This window comes from Ochlerotatus camptorhynchus, unplaced genomic scaffold, assembly GCF_037179485.1.
Source record: "Ochlerotatus camptorhynchus isolate MF236.1 unplaced genomic scaffold, CSIRO-AGI_Acam_v1.1 ptg000631l, whole genome shotgun sequence".
Taxonomy (NCBI): Eukaryota; Metazoa; Arthropoda; class Insecta; order Diptera; family Culicidae; genus Ochlerotatus; species Ochlerotatus camptorhynchus.
Window position 1 is genome coordinate 1,116,267 of NW_027041110.1, and position 17,131 is coordinate 1,133,397.

General features: G+C 41.4%; 1 protein-coding gene across 10 annotated transcripts in view; it reads right to left on the reverse strand.

Annotated features, from left to right (window-relative positions):
• KCNQ (KCNQ potassium channel) overlaps positions 1-17,131 on the reverse strand; it is a 462,308-nt gene that overhangs the window by 150,537 nt on the left and 294,640 nt on the right. For 8 of the 10 annotated variants that reach the window (XM_065237553.1, XM_065237551.1, XM_065237548.1 and 5 more), the window contains 2 exons: positions 13,251-13,321; positions 1,760-1,887 (listed from right to left, as the gene is read on the reverse strand). In XM_065237553.1, the coding sequence (XP_065093625.1) occupies positions 1,760-1,887; positions 13,251-13,321 (199 nt within the window). The remainder of the gene's footprint in view (positions 1-1,759; positions 1,888-13,250; positions 13,322-17,131) is intronic. The other 2 variants (XM_065237550.1, XM_065237545.1) reach the window with 1 other exon arrangement.

Here is a 17,131-nt window from a genome sequence, read left to right on the forward strand (position 1 = left end):
ATCGCGATTGCTCATTACAGCTAAAATCGCCAATTGTCACCCTCTGAAAGCAAAATGGCAGGTTTTATGTATCATCAACAAACTTTACCTCCTCTTCTAGCATCCTACATATACAATATGTTTTTATAATACCTCGTAATTTCATAATTTAGAAAAGTAGAATTTTAGCTGTAATGAGCGTTTTCAACACTGTCTAAACCACCTTACATAGAAACGAATAATTAAAAAGGTAATGGCATCTTTTAAACCAAAGTTGAACTATATTTCGAAGTACTGAAAATTATAATGGGTTGATTGTTTCTGAAAAAAAAGTACTGACTAAAGCTTGTTATAGGTATGATATATAATTCCACCTCATGTATAGTGAATTTTGGGTTCTCGAATTCCTGAAGCATGGTGATTTCATAGCCAATATGGAGATTCTTTCAGGAAACGTTTGCTTATGCGCATAAAAAATCGTTTATTTTCTCACAACATAAGTAATAAATCTAGATCAACATTTGAAATAGGTAGAACAACGAAATGTAAACAATGAATTTAAATGCACATCCATGCAATCTAGCACCAGCATATGATAGAGCAAACTTCCTCCATCGAATGGTATTGTTAGTTTGCGTGGGTGTGTATTGATTCTCGAGAAATTTGCGTTGAAATCCATTGTAGGTTGTTCCGCCTATTTCAATTGTTGGTCTAGAAATGTAAGACTTCGCTCGCTCACGCACATGAAAATTTATGGGAACTCAAGACGAACATGTAATAAACTTTCCTTGCATTTGCTTCTAGCTATTCCGTTGTTCTTTCATTACACGGACGAAAATATGATACGTTCAGAAAGCCTCACAAAACCATTACCACTGATAGCGGGAAACAAGGCACCGGAGAAGGAGTAAAACGGATACGATTCCAGTAGCAGCAGTAGCAGTTCCAGTTGCAGTTTGCTTACTTAGTTAGGCATGACTAACTGATTCACAACAGAGGTTCGGAAATCGAATGTGATTAGAGCTGCTAACGGTGTAGGCCCTACAATCGTAGCCCGGATGCGACGCACAAGATCGGGAGGCAAATGCACGGACATCAAGTGTACAGCAGTAGGTAGTAGTAGTGCAGCAAACGGAAACCAAAAACCAACAACGAGCAGGATAGTTTCTATTGGAGTTTTGTGTGGCTGAGGAGGGAATAAAACAAAGGCAACGGAACCGAAACCGGAAATTAAAAGTTCCAGAAAGGGGAAACGGAACATCGTATTATCTGCTGATTCAGGTTTAGTTGCAGGTGGCTTCCACCCATATGTTGCGTGTTGCACTGATGGGAAAACTCATTAGACTTGGTACGCAAGACGGGAAACAAAATTCCAACACCAACAAAAGACAATGTCGAACTAAACGAAAAACTTGAACGGGTTGCAACGTGGGTGACACTTTGTTTGGTTTTTTTTTCTAGGTTAGGAAGGATGGAGGAGTAATGAAACATAAAATTGGACACTGTAAACCTATATTTGATTAGAGAGACGGTATTTTAAGGTATGACATAGACTTTCAAACAGACTTGCTAGGAGTTACTTTCAGTCAAAGTAGCAACTGTCTCGTTTACACACATTGATGCTTAGTTAGTGATAGTTACGTTAGAGTTGGTTGGTGATTAGTTGGTTAGTTAGTTAGATCATAACAACAGTGTACTGTAGGATGTGAGTTGTTTTTTTTGCTACGGAACTAAAACAAATAGAGAGATAGAGACTGAGAGACGCCCAAGGTGTCTGTACCTAGTTTGAACATTCTTCACTCGGCCGAGCAGATCGACGTGTCCGGCTGCGTACTGCTCCATGACGTCTTTCACGTCGTACGGTTTTAAGGCCTCTTTGAACTTTCGTCGCGCTACAAAGTACTTCATCTGCGGGGAGGCCATTGCAGTGGGAGCGTGTGAATATTTGTGTGTGTTTGTGTGTGTGGAAGGGCAAATGTAGGTTGATTCGTATGGGATCGCAGGGGAACAATTTTGTGTATGCGGCATCCCAAAATTCCACGTGTTTTTTTTCCAATTCGAACGTTGTAAGGTCAATCCGTAGATGGGTTCATGTTTATTTGTTGATTTGATAAAGGGAAGATACTAGTAAGTAAATTGCATCTAGCGATAGTTGCTGTTGAACAAATATTAACTTTACATATAAAGTCAACTCTCCCTTCTTCGATCTCTCCCTAACTCGGTATTGTTCTTAACTCGAAAGAAATCCAGGCTACGTCGACCACTACTCCTGAACCAATTTACAAAATTTACTTCCCTAGCTCGCGGGTCCCTTCTGTATCGAGTTTGGGAGAGTTGACTGTATTATTTATGATGATGAATAGATGAAGAAACCAAGCTGCCAGGAACCGTAGAAAGGATCTCAAAATGTCATATTGGCTATCTCTAAAACTTTTTTTTTTTAATATTATTGATCAGTTATTTATCAAGACTCAAGTGCAGAATCTTTACGGAGCTGATAATCAGTTTTAAATTTAACAATGTTTTTCACTTCTAGAAATAGTAGAAGCAGGGGCTGAATAAATGCGCCTTATTCGAAGCTACGGGCGTCAATTTATTAACAGGATCAAGGAAACGTACACAAGGATGCGATTGATATATTTATCTCTATCGCCATTCCATTTGCTGTTTTCAACGATTAACCGTGGGAAATCTTTCAAACTGTTAGATGGACTAAGCTGATTATATTTCGTGGCAAATTTGACGTTGTTGGCAATGCGAGTTCGTGTGGGGGGATTTGAGGGATGATTTATAACATTTTTGAATTTTATAAAGATACCAAAAATTGCTTGGGATCAACATTTGTTTCACAACTGGAGTTTAAATGGAGTGATTTTTTTTTTTTTTTTTTTTTGTCTTTATTATAGAGACTTTCAGCCTTAGGCTGGTTCGTCTCTTTATTTAACAGAAGAGGCATCGAAGGAGGCCCCCTTGGCAAAGCATAAACATAAGTTTTCATAACAATAATTTTTTAAAGTTCCATAAAATGAAATGTCAGGTTTAGTTGCGCTGTTCATCAAGTCAGTGAAGTTGTTAATCAAGAAACCTTAATCGTAGTCCTGTAGTGGCGCACTTTGTTGTTGTTTATAAGTTCCCGTGGTTGATGTCAGCTAAATTCGTTCGTACAGTTTTGTGTCTTTAAGGAAACAGAGCAAAGCTGTTTCTGTTGAAGGGTCGTTAGCAAGAATATCTCTTATACCATTTTCTAGTCCGTATATTCTTCTCGAATCTTGATACTGAGGGCAAACAGCAATAATGTGTTCGACAGACTGCCGAATCCCACAAAAATCGCATAGGCTTTGATCGTATCGTCCCGACTGGAAGTGACTAATTCGTGTGTGGCCGGTTCGCAGCCTAGATAGGATTCGTTGATCTTTTCTATTATTTTGGTCATTCCATTTGGTAGTCTCACCTTTAACCTTACGAAGAAAAAGGTCTCTCTCTTGTTGCCATGCTACTGCCCAAGCTACCGAAATTATGTTTTTAACCCAGGTTTTGGCATCTTGAAAGGGTACCTGTGTGGTGAGTAGCTGCGAATCTCGACCTAAGGCCGCAAGCTTATCTGCGCTTTCATTGCCCGGGATGCCGCAGTGTCCGGGAATCCAAACGAAAAGAGTGTTAGGTTTCACTGTCGCCCGGATCATTTGTACCCATGGGTGACGTATACGGTCCGTTTCAAGGGCTTTAAGGACACTCGCGGAGTCTGATAATATGGCAGTATAAGTTGCCTTTGCATTAGTCGCTGCTTGATGAATAGCTATGGCCTCAGCCGAGAAGACTGAGCACATGTTTGGTAGCCGCTGGTGTATCACAAGATCTCTTCCTGACACACCAACACCTACTCTGCCATTGGCCTTGGAACCATCGGTGTATATTAAATCATATCCAGCTAACGTCGTCGCTTTCATACGATTGAAAGTACTTATAACTCCGGCCTTACTTTCTCCGACTTTGTAAGAACATTGAAAAGACCAGTTGACCTTCGGTTTGGAAGAGTCCCATCCTTGGCCTCCGATCCGGTCTAATTCAGCTACCGGTGGGAGTTCCTGATGAGCCAGTTTCTGAAGGAGTTTGTTAGCCTTCCTTAGGAGGAACACTCCCTCCTCTTCTCCGTATGTCTTTTCCATGAAGCTCAAAGCTCTCGAGCAGGTGGTTATGGCCATGATGTAATGGAAAGGTAACACTCCAGCTTCGACACACGCTGACGACGCCGGCGTGGATGGTAGCAAACCAGAGACTATTCTTATGCAGCGATTGTAGGTTGGTCCTAGTTTCTGCATCATCTCGTCTGAAGATCGGCAGGTGAGCTCTATACCGTATAACAGTCTGCTGGTTACGATGGCCGTGGAAACTCGGAGCGCAGTATCGCGGTTATTGTGATTCCGACGGTTCGTTATCAAGCGTAATAGGCGTATTCTTGATTGACAATCTTCTCGGACCGTGTTAAAATGTTTTTGGAAGTTGAGGTGGCGGTCTAGATAGACGCCGAGAATGCGACAGCAGGTCTTGTAAGGCACTGTGCTCCCTTCGATTTTGATAGGGTTTGACTCCGCCCGGTGTCGGCTGTTACAGATGTGTGTAAAGTTACTCTTGCTCGGTGACAACTCAAAACCTACCGATTTGACCCATCTGTTAACGGCATTGACAGCTGCTTGAAGCTTTTTCCGAAGTGAAACTGGTCTATGCCCGACAACAACGAGGACGATGTCGTCAGCATAAACAAAGATGTATATATCTTTGGGAAGGTCCCCAAAGACTCCGTTCATAGACACTAGGAACAGTGTGACTGCGAGAACAGAGCCCTGGGGGACTCCAGTCTCTTCCCTTGCTATGTTAGACCTATGATTCCCGATGCCGACTTGGAAGGTTCTGTTCTTGAGGAAATTCTGGACAAAGTGAAGTATGTGGCCGGATAGGCCCCATTCAGATAATTGTTTTAAGACGAAGGGTGTCCATGTCCTGTTATAAGCTTTAGACAAGTCCAAAGCTGCTATGTCTACGTGCTGTTGGGCTTGTAGGGCGTCATCTAGAACTTGACCGAGGGAAGCAAAGTAGGTTCCCGTTCCGTAACCTTTACGGAAGGCATGTTGTCGGCAATCCAACAGATTGTTGTCTTGAAGGAAGTCAGTAAGTCTGCGGTTGACCATACGTTCCAGAACTTTACAAGTGCAATTTGTCAATGAGATAGGCCGGTAGTCCTTTGGATCAGTCGAGGATGATCCATTCTTTGGTATGGGAACTACCAAGCTGTGTCTCCATTGCTTTGGGAAAACATCCTGGGTCCAGTTCTGGTTCAGAAGTGAAAGAAGGATCTGCTTGCCCCTGTGTGGTAGGTGTTTCAGCAATGGGTAACTAATTTCATCAGGGCCAGCAGATTTACCATTACTGTTCGCAAGGGCAAAGCTTAACTCCAACATGGAGAAAGGTTGGTTGATCGGTAGAGAGAAGACGTCTTGTGGAATGGGAACTCTATCTAATGACGTTAAGGAGGCAGCATTGCTTCTGATGAAAAGTTGGCTATAGCCACTGATGGCAGAAAGGCTGGCAAAATATTCTGCGAGTTTATCGGCTACAACCGAGGGGTCTCTCGATAACCCGTTCTCATGTCTGATGGCTATTCCTTTTGTTCTTCTCTTTCCGCTTAGGGAGTTTACCCTACCCCACAGTTGGGTAGTAGACTGGTTACTATTGATCCCGTCGATGAAATCTTCCCAATTCCTGCGTTTGGCATCTCTGATAATTTGTCTGCATTTATTTCTGTTTGACCGATATTCTGCTATCATTCTTCCTTTTTCTGGGTGATCAGGCGGAAGTCTCTTCACTGCTCTCATTGCCTTCCTTCTAGCTTTGATAGCCGCCCTGGTCTCCGGGGACCACCAATGCAGGGCTTTACGGCCGGGGGTGACACTAGTCCTAGGTATGGAACCTTTAGCAGCGTCGAAGATAGTGGTGGTGAGTTGATCGATACTAGACGGGTTATTGACATCTAGACTTGTTTCTATGGCCGTTTCAAATGCGGCCCAATCCGCCTGATCGTAACGCCAGCGAGGGCGTCGAGATGTCTCGGGGGGTTTACTGTTGATACCGATTACAATGGGGCGGTGGTCACTACCCAGAGGGTCCTCAAGGCAGGACCATATTAGGCGCTTCATTATATATCTACTGGCCAATGATACATCGATTGCAGTTTCCGTTTGCCCCCGCATAAAAGTGGGCGTTCCATCGTTTAGAACAACTAAATCGTAGTCTTCAGCTATCCCTGCGCAGATAGTTCCTCTGGAGTCCGGGATGCGGGCGCCCCAAAGTGGATGATGGCTATTAAAATCGCCAAGGATCAGTCGGGGCTCGTCAATTTGATCCAAAAGATTCCGAAGTTTAGCATCCAGGTTCGGTAGATCACGGCACTGTAGGTAAATACTAACAACTGATAATGGGAAAGGTTCCTCGATGCGTGCGGCTGTTGCTAATAGGCTAGAATCCAGGCTAATCGGTGTGAAAGGTACCGACGTGTGTAATCCGAGCGCTACAGATTGGTACATGTTGTTTCCTGACTTCAGTAGCCATGTGTACTGTCCTTGAAGGCAACGATTCATGGTATCCACACTGGTTCTGTGTGTTTCCTGAATGGCTAGGATGCAGGATGGGTTCTTTTTGATGAGTAATTCGAGATCTGCCAGGTTATTGAAAAACCCGTTCATATTCCACTGGATAGCGATTGTTGCTGAGTCGATCGCCGGTTGGAAAGTTCTACCATTGGAAGACAGGGGTCGTGTGTTCATTGCTGGTAAGAGTTTAATCGTGGTATCGTTCCTTGAGTGAGTTGGTTCATTGGACCAATCGAGTCCGAGCGTTTCATGTTGAAGTCGGTCATATTCGTCAGCGTTTGTTAGGGCTCGGAGTGGTAAGGCCGAGGGGAGCGTAACTTGTCTTAATTGGGTCTCATCGGATGGAGATAACACTAATGTGTCAGCTGTCAATGAGGGAGTTGCGGTTGAGATACTAGGCCTTGGAGTTCCTGTCCATCCAGGGGAATAGGCGTAAAAACCCTTGTCTGTCCCTCTTCTGCCATCCCCGGGGTGCCGGGGGTTGTCCGCCAGTTCCGGTAAAAAAGTGACGTCCGCACTGACGGGGCCTCGGCTGCCCCGAGGAGAGGGCAGGGAAAAACCCGGGGAACGAGGGGTGAACCTCTTGTGCGTCCCGGAAACGAAAGAAGCCACTGAGCGTCGGGGGTTATCCACTGGTTCCGATGGTGGTATAGCTTCCGCACCAGGGGTGCCCCGACTACTCAGGGCATCCGTCGTTTGCTTCATCCAGTTTCTGTTGTTGGTCCATGTTGGTGATTGAGCATTATACGTCCCTAAATCGTTCGTATAGAGTTGTGTAGATTCGTTGCTTGTTTGTTGGTGTCGATTACTTTTCTCTTCGTTGTCGATATTGCTTTTTTCAACGTTGGATAAAATATTAGCCATCGCGAGATGAGTTGGAGATAGCCTGGTTTGTAGTGGTATCGACGAAGAACGAAATTCAGCTGGCGGTTTAAGACTGCATCTCAGGGTCATCATCCGACGGGCCATGTAGGATGTCCGGCGGAAGGTGACGGTTGTCACTGACGTTTGCAGATCTTATTTTGAGGGGTTGGTTAACTTTGGGATCGATCGGCGAACGCAAGCGTTTAGACGATCTGCTTCTCGGTTTCTCGTTTCTCTTGTGGCCGCGGTTACGGCTACGGCTGCGGCTGCGACTACGGCTGCGACTCTTACGGGGCTTATTTTGTTTCTGTTGTTGGAAGTCTTTGTTGTTGGCCTTGCTGGAGTGACTGGACTCTACTGCAGCCTGAGGTGCTGGAAGTCCGACGGATTCAGCATCCTTTCCGGTTTCCTTGAGCAAGGCTAGGTATTGCTGAGATATTTCGTTAAGCTGGCTCTTCGTCGTTCTGTACAGATTTTTGTACATGTTCAGGTCATGCTGAAGTCGGTCCGTGATAACTTGCTGGTCTTGTAGCTTTCTATTCCATTCGTCTTTTTGTTCCTCCATTTCCTTATCCTTTTTGTTTAAACGCTCTTCCATTTCCGCCAACCTCTTCAGGATTTCCTGATTTTCGTTACTATTGCTGATGTTACCTGCTTGTCCGGATTGTGAAGAATTATGCCTTTGCTGGTAGATCTTCTTCGCCGCGTCATATGACAATCCCAGATCAATTCGTATTTTGGCGATTTCATTTTCGGCCGCGTAAACTGGACACTTCTTACTCGATGCAGGGTGTTCAGAAGACTTGCATTTGGGGCAATGTGGTGCAAAACGGCAGGTGACTCCTCGAACCACCTCGTGGTCACCAGCACACATGCCACAGATTTCTTTTTTCGCACAGCGCAGTTTTGTATGTCCAAACTCCCAGCATTTGTAACACTGCATGGGAGCAGGATAATATGGCCTGGTTTGTACACGGAGGTAGCCGAGGTATACGTGTTGTGGGATCGCAGTACCGGATACGGTTAGAATCAACATCGGTGTATTGATCCTATCATCCCCGACGCCTTTCCGGGTGATTCTCCGAACAGAAGATATGCCTTGCCCTGCTAGGATGTCTTTTACTTCCTCCTCGGTGAGATCTACCACTTCGTAGTTGTGTATTACACACTTCACATAATTGTGAATCGGATGCTCTTCGATGCTGATCGGAGTGTGATCGTACAGTTCTTTCAAAGATTTCAATTTATCTACCTGGTCTGGTCTTCTGACTTTCAGGGCGTAGCGGGTTCCTCGATTTTCGGGAAATGCACCCTCTATCAGTCCGCAACATTGCGTTACGGATAGACTAACCACAGTCGGATTTTTTGGTAGCACCGCTGGTTCAACTGGTTGTAGTCGTAGGATTGTCAGTGGGCCATTAACGTTTTGTGGGTCCATCCATTCGGGAACTGTACGTCCCCTGTATGATCCATCAATGGTATTACAACCCGTTGCTCCACCACCAGGATCCCCATCGAGGGGAAAGTCCCATCCCGACTTCATAGTCGAGATGGCATGGAAAGGTTTTCAGCAAGCGAAGACCAGAATAGCGTCGTATAACTTCCGCGGTGGAGATGCCCTTATGTACAGCAGTCACAGCACAGCAGCAGAACTCTCAGTGTGATGCAGACGAACAGCAGTATGGTTTTTTTTGCACACAACGATACACACGATTCGCGAGCGAATGAGGCTATACCAACGGAGGTAATTGTTTGCCTTTTGTTTGTCACTACCGAATAGCGCGTGTAATGTATCAATTTCAGTCCAGTGACACTAGATTCTGAATCTAAATGCACTCCGCGCACTAAAACGAAACGCGTTGGAACACTTCTCGGGATATTCCGAAAACGAGGGAAATAACTGGCAAGTATCGTAGTGAAATAAACACTATTGTATACCGCACGAACTAGAAAGTGACCAAATGCGACTGTACGTAGCAGAAGCTTTCGATTAACTGAAAATGGAGTGATGAATTTCTGATAGTTCACGTTCCAGCTCGCATCATTGCCTCAAATTATGAACCTGTGCAAAAATGGTAAGGATTGATGAAGGTTTAGAAGTCGCGCAATTGATTTGAAATATGTATGGGAATTACTATGGAAGAATTTCAAAAATCATTTTTATTGCTTTAACTTTACTTCTGCCCAGTGTTGGCAAAATCATAAATCAATTGATATTTTTCCACTCTCATGCGCTCGCAATATCACGCGTGATATTGGAACAAAATATCATGCTTGATATTGATTTTACAAGCTCCTTTGATATTGCGAGACTATTTACAATGTGCAAAAATCAAGCTGAGAGTTGACTCGACACAAAAATGATTCCGTTGCACATCGTTTACTTAGAAAGAGAAAGTATAATTTGCTATCTCTTTTTTACTTTTCACCGATGGCAGACACGAAGTGACTGCTGCCCGCCGTTATGGAAGTTTCGGTTGCATTCGGGTGTAAAGCAAAAATCATTAAACTCAATCTCACCACAGTTTGTTGAGATTTGCAGCTGGTGAGTTTTGTTAGCTTGATATTCCGAGCTGCGATATCACAGCTTGCAAAATCAACCGCAGTTGTTTGCTTGTTGATTTTTGTCTACGAAAATCAAGCGTGATCTTGGGCGTTTGTGAGATTTGATTTTTTGATATTTTCCCAACACTGCTTTTGCCTGTCAAAATGTTGAACAAAATAATATGATGCTGCAATGGCAAAGACCAAAAAGTCTTTTGTTGTTACAATAAATTTTAAAACATATCAAGAAAGATACAAATGACGAAATAGGGTAAATTGACAGATGAATATGAGCAAGACAAAAACGCCAATTTCGTCACGGCAACAACAGGCTTGTTGATCATTGTCATGACAACCACATACTTTTTTTTTCAACGCTTGGGCAACTATAACCAAAGTAAGAGCAATGTAAGTGAAAATTAATAAGTTCCCATACTAATTAACCGAAATCGCCATACAAACTTCAGATCATTTGCGCGACCTCTAAACCTTCATCATTGTTTACCATTTCTTGTACAGACTCATATTTTGGGGTTATGAATCGAATTGAAGGGTGGTCTATCGGAAATTCCTCACTTTATTATAAATGAAGCACCCTACTTTGGGTTTGAGTGCCATATACAGGATTCACTGTGTTGATTTTTCGAGAATTTATATAGTAAGTTCTTTTAAAATTTTGATTTTAAACAAAGCCTAAAAACCCTGATTAGTACGGGTCGCGAGACTAGAGATTACATGAATCGTGCCAAACCCATCATTCAAAAGCTCAAGTCGCTTAAGAGCTAAAAATCAAGTGTATTGGTTATCATACTCAGTCTACAGGACTATCTTGGCTACACCCAGATTCCTAGTAGAACACTTGTTATTGAACAGTTGTGGTTACTTATATGCAACTTATTCCAGTCACAATCAAGTTGCAGCAACTTACGGTGATGGAAGTGTGCTACTTGCGATATGATTTGGGTGCCCCTGGGGATGTGGCCTGACTTGGCCACACTCCTTATGCGACACCTCAAATCACACGAGCATTCAAAAACAAGTTCAATGCTAGTCCAATAGTGCCCAGAATGACGCCTCCAAGGAAGAGTCCAGAGCTAAAACATGTCATGCGACGCATCAAATCAAATGAGATTTCAAAACGATGCTTATTGATCGCCACATTGAGTGCACAGGTAAACTTTGGCCACACCTGAAAAATGTTCCGGATGCCTGGGGAAGTAGCACGAATCTGACCTGCACCCAGGCCTACCATGCGACACATCAAATCACTTAAGAAATCGACATCGACGCATGTTCAATAGCTTGAGCCAAAACCTATCATGTGACGAAAATTGGGTCCTGATAAGCCTTACAAAATTTGATCTCATTTGATTCAGTTCTACGTCAACTGACGACTATATTTAATTTTTCCCTCTCCGAATCCTATGAAACTTCACATAATTGTTCATTCGAGGCGAGTTTCGGCAATTTTGTCTCATGCCTATTTTTCTAATATGGCTTCTTCGATATTTTCCAATAAATCATAACACGAAAGTGATCTATCTAATAGAAGAATAGTAAAATGTAAATAATCGATTACCTTTTAGGAAAAAAAAGTTCCCTGAAAATTTATGTTTTACGATTTGATGTTAATGTAATGTTAATTTCTGAAAGTTTTGAAATTTGGATAAGCTTATAAATAAATACAAAAGTTTGAAAATCTTAAATTTATTGTTTTAATATTGAAATTTTTAACAGTTATAAACATAAAACAATTCGTTTAAGATAATATACGATTTTTTCAGTGTGTATTTTTTTATTGGTAAAGCCGATCTTGTTTCCTACAACTTTGTCTCAGATGCCATTTCGATTAGATAAACCGTTTTCATGCTATGATTTATTGAACAATATCGAAAATATCATTTTGAAAAAATAAGGCACAAGTCAAAATGATCGAATTTCAGCACATACTTGATTTATTGCCCCTAGCGATCAATTATGCGAAGTTTAATGGAATTTTGATGGGTAACATCTAACGTTTCTCGATCACTTTTACGAAAGGACGTATCAGCTTTTGTAAACAATGATCGTCGGTTGAGCGTAACTGGTAGCTCACCCGCTCATACTAAATAGCACCACTATCAGGTAGGGCAAAATTCCCTCTATCTGATGGAAGTGTTTGAGGGTGGATTACCTACCAGTCACGCCAAATTGATAATCAAATGCATTGTTTACGAAAGCTGATACGTCCCTTCGAAAAAGCAGTCGAGATTTGTTTATTATTTCGCTTTTTGTCCTGGAACTCCCCATATGCCACTATTAGTTTACAATCCATCTAGATGAGAGATTGTGGTAACATATTAAGATATTCGACTAAACAGTATTTTACTAATCTGAACTTCTAATTTAAACGTATTTTCATGCCTGAATACCGCAACACACCGAATACCAGCTCGAAGACATCAACTGACCTCTTCACTAGCCCGTTTAAGAGCTTAAAATTACAGATACATTTTTACATCGTTCCCATTGCCTAAGCGGGCTGGTATATCTAATATCCCTTCAAAGCCGATTTGGGTCCCTCATTTCCATGAGTTAAAAAAAGCTCACCATTCCAGCTCGAGGCCAGACGCGGTGGAACCAACCTGGAATATCTTACCAACTCGAGTCGTTCCGTCAGTTTTTCCCAAAGAGGAGGCTAATGAATTCTCCGAACGTAATCCATTTGCATTTCCAAACAGTCTGAAAGATTCTTTTTTTTAATCGACCTCACCCTAATCCAGGTAGTTGATTAACCCTCTTGAAAAACAAAAATCCTTTTTGCTGTCCTTACTTCAAAACTGGAAGATGCCCGAACATAAAATGTAGCGATTCCTTTCTACGGTTTCAACCTTCGGACAGCTTGGCAATAATGGTTCCTGGAAGATGTGGGTCACGTGTAGGAGGAGGATTTTTTGATGATTATTTTAGGGAATTCATGTGGCGACGGGGAATCGGTGAGGGTTTTGGGATTTAGCGATGAAAGACTAGCTTTTCCTTATCCGAAGAATGCACGAGGGCAAACACACATACTTTCGAGAATATGGAGTGTCGATTTAATGTGTATATGTGAGTGAGTGAGTGAGTGTGTGTGTGTGCGTGTGTGCCCTCGTTACAGCCGGGGTTTCCTTGGCTCCATGCCAGGGAAGTTTGCGCAACACACGGGAACAACAACGCTCTAGGGAACATTTTTCGACTTACCTTTCGGATGAATCGGATGGCCCCCTTGTGCTGGTTCGTTAGCTGTATACATCTAGGTTCCTCATCTTCGTCTGCTCTTCCCCCGGTCGGGAATATCGGTCATGGTCGGTGAAGGGTTTTCCGGGATTTCCGTCGGTTTCACAGTTGTTTAACGATGATAGTTACCCCATTCAATTAGGAATTTCCAGAACCAGAGATCATCGGTCATCGTCACAGGTTGGAAGATTGGTCGGAAGGTAGTGGTTGTGTCGTTATCGACAGAAAAGAAACGTAGAGGAAACATAAATTAGAAATTAAGTTACGAAAAAAATATTTCTATCGAACTATACGACAACGTATATCTAGATTTATCCTAATTTATTGCTTTACAGGATAACGGGCCGGGGAGGAAATATTTCGCTTTCTCGGTGCCTGTTTGGAGTTTGGAGATGTAGGTAATGGGCCGCTCTTGTTCGTTATGGAGGTCACACTTTTGGTCGCAGGTCACGTACGACGGACCGAGGACGACGGTTTTAAGGCTTAACCACTCCCCGTTGTTGGTTTTTGCGATTGGCTGGGTATGGTTATAATTGTTTGTGAGAGAGCCGCAGCCTGTCGTATACAATGTGGTTGGTGGCTACGAGACAACCCATGTTGGTAGAGTCATTCGGTCTAGCTACTCGGCATATTCTTAATCCGGTGAAATCAATCGTGATTATTGGTGGACTACGACACGGCCTTGCGGTGTTGCTCTCCGGGCATTACAAAATGAAGCATGTAGCACGGATGTTTGGTTTCGAGAGGGCAGCTTTGGCAAATGGCATTGAGGATTTTTTATGGTTTAAATATGTTTCGGTTTAATTGAAAATTAGAATGTTCCGTAGCAAATTATAAGATACCGTGTCTGAGATTCGATTTGGTAACTGATTTCGATTTTTAATATTTCCCTCATTTTTCCATGATTGGAGCTAACATCCAAACAATTTTGATTGTAAGTATTACACTTCCAGAGTTTTTTTTTTGCGATTTAGGGTTTAATTCCTAGAAAAAGAAATTCTACAGTAGCTGTCAAACCAACAAGGCTTCAAAGAATTAGCAGTAAGAATACTTCAGCTCATTTTCATACAGGCTTTAGAACTTTGGCAGCTGCGGTAGAACTCTACGTTAGCTGCCAGATGGAAATTCTTCTTAAGATCCGCAATAACTTATGCTTATGTGAAAATGTTCAAGGAATCGATTGCGCGTTCCACTTTTCCTGCCTTTTTATAACTTCCCTGAATGCTTATAAAATGCGCATTTTCATGATACTCAAAAGCTTACTTGGATTTTTTACGTAAAAATGAGGGAATGGATTGCGATAGGTTAAATTGATCTGATGTAACTTGCAAGGCCTATTTTACCCCAATATCCCTTTAAATTTATCTGTGTGCTGATTATTTGATTATTTACTTGAAATGCATCCGGATGCAACTGAGTAAACAGTGAAGGAGTGCACTCTTGAACAAAAATGTCCAGAAAATCGATGGCTTTAGGCCTCATCCACCGTAGACGTTGGAAAATATCCGCTTTGATGCAATTTGACAACGATTAGATACTTAATCTTAAACTAAACTAAACTAAATTAAAAAGCTTATGGAATTGATCGCGCTTGGTAGGTTTGAATGCGAATAGTATTCATTGCATAACTTGTTTTATTTTTCCTACAGTTGAAACTGAATGCTGATTATTTGTGAATTTTCGTACTTCTCAAATGCGTACGAATAATCAGCAATGGCTTTTACGCGAAAATATTCTGATTATCGATAAGAGTAGGTTAAATTGGTCTCAGATAACGAAAAAGGCCGGCTTTCCCCCATTTTCACAATTAATTTAACTATTGACTATCTTGATCTTATCTTGACAACAAATGTCACACATATGAATATCAATTAAAATATGAAGTATGCTCTTGGAAATACTACCTATGTTATATAATATTCGATAAATACTAATCATAGTAAAGGTGTGTCTCGATTTGAAACACAAGATTCTTTGCTCTTTCATAGTTGATTTTCTGCAAAGGACAAGTCTAGCGCTTAAATTCACATTACCAATAGATAGGGGTATGTTTTTCAGTCTGATGGTGTTCCTGGTTTGAGTGATTGATTTGTCATTTGCGTTAAAACGGAGATGAAAACAAGAATGAAAGTGTCGTGTAATCGGGATATACCTGTAATAGTATTTTTAGACCATTTTCGTGATTCGAAGGCGACTAAGGTTAGCACAATTGTGTTTTGATGGAGGATTAGACCAGGTGCCAACAACCAGCCGTTTATCCGGAACGCTACTATGCCGAAGAGGTCACGAGGTCAAATACGTAGTTTTGCAGAAATTAAATCTTCTGTCAAATTTACATGGTGACCAGCAAATCCCGATTAGAAATTGTACGGGTTTTAACGTGTTTTCCTGGAATTTAGAAAATTTTCACAAAAAAACATAAATTTTTGAACCAGCCTACTCCGATTTGTATGAAATTTTGCGTATTTGTTTGTTATGGGCAATGATTCTCAGTTTTTGCTAAATTTCGGCCATTTTGGAACTTATAAAATTTACAAAATGGTGTACATTTCGATCAGAAATGTCGTATCCGCGCTACATTGCAGTTTCATAAAAATGTAACAAGGATACGACATTTGACGCGTGAGACAAAGAAAAATAATGTCTTTCTGGGAAATATAAACCAAAAATGTATTTTTTTTTAATTTTTTTAAGGTAAAAATAATAAAACATTAAAACCTAAATATTTCTAAATAAGTTTTGAAAATAAAAAAAAAAGTTCAAGCTAAATGTAATCACACTCGACAGAGCTTGAAAATTGACAAAAAATTTAGAACAAGAACTTTTGGTAAATTTTTTGAACGTTTAGTAAGCTTGTTTGAATAATTTTTAGCAGAAACTGGTTTTAAATGTTTCAAACATTGTTTTCTGAAAAAAAAAAAATACATGAAAAAAGAAAACGTTTAAAAAATTTCTTGTTTTTAAATATTCCAAAAAAAAGTTTCTAAAAAAAAATTGGGCAATACACTGAATCCTCCGTTTAAGAAGTATTTTTTTTACGCAGTATGTATTCAATTTACGTCCCTCTTTTTAAGAAGTAAATCCCAAATAACGAGTTTCCTTTGAGTATCTTTGGAATCGGAGTGACATGTAGGAACCGGAAATCTATGTCTGACGCCATTTTGAAATCCAAGAGGGCCGCATCCGGTTCATGAAAAACTGGAAAATAATGTCAATACTCCACAATATGGGTATTTTTGGAATCGGAGTGACATGTAGGAACCGGAAATCCATGCCTGGCGTTCATGAAAATCTGGAAAATACTGTCCATACCCCACAATATGGGTATTCTTGGAATCGGAGTGACATGTAGGAACCGGAAATCCATGCCTGACGCATTTTTAAAATCCAAGATGGCGGTATTCGGTTAATGAAAAACTGGAAAATACTGTCAATACCCCCACAATATGGGTATTTTTGGAATCAGGGTGACGTGTAGGAACTGAAAATTTATGTCTGACGCCCTTTTGAAATCCAAGATGGCGGCATCCGGTTAAAGAAAACCTGGAAAATAATGTCAAATACCCAACAATATGGGTATTTTTGGAATCAGGGTTGCGTGTAGGAACTGGAAATTTATGTCTGTTGCCATTTTGAAATCAAAGATGGCGGCATCAGGTTACAGAAAACCTGGATAATAATGTCAAATACCCCACAATATGGGTATTTTTGGAATGGGAGTGATATGGAGGAACCGGAAATCCATGCCTGACGCATTTTTGAAATCCAAGATGGCGGCATCTGGTTAAAGAAAACCTGGAAAATAATGTCAAATACCCAACAATATGGGTATTTTTGGAATCAGG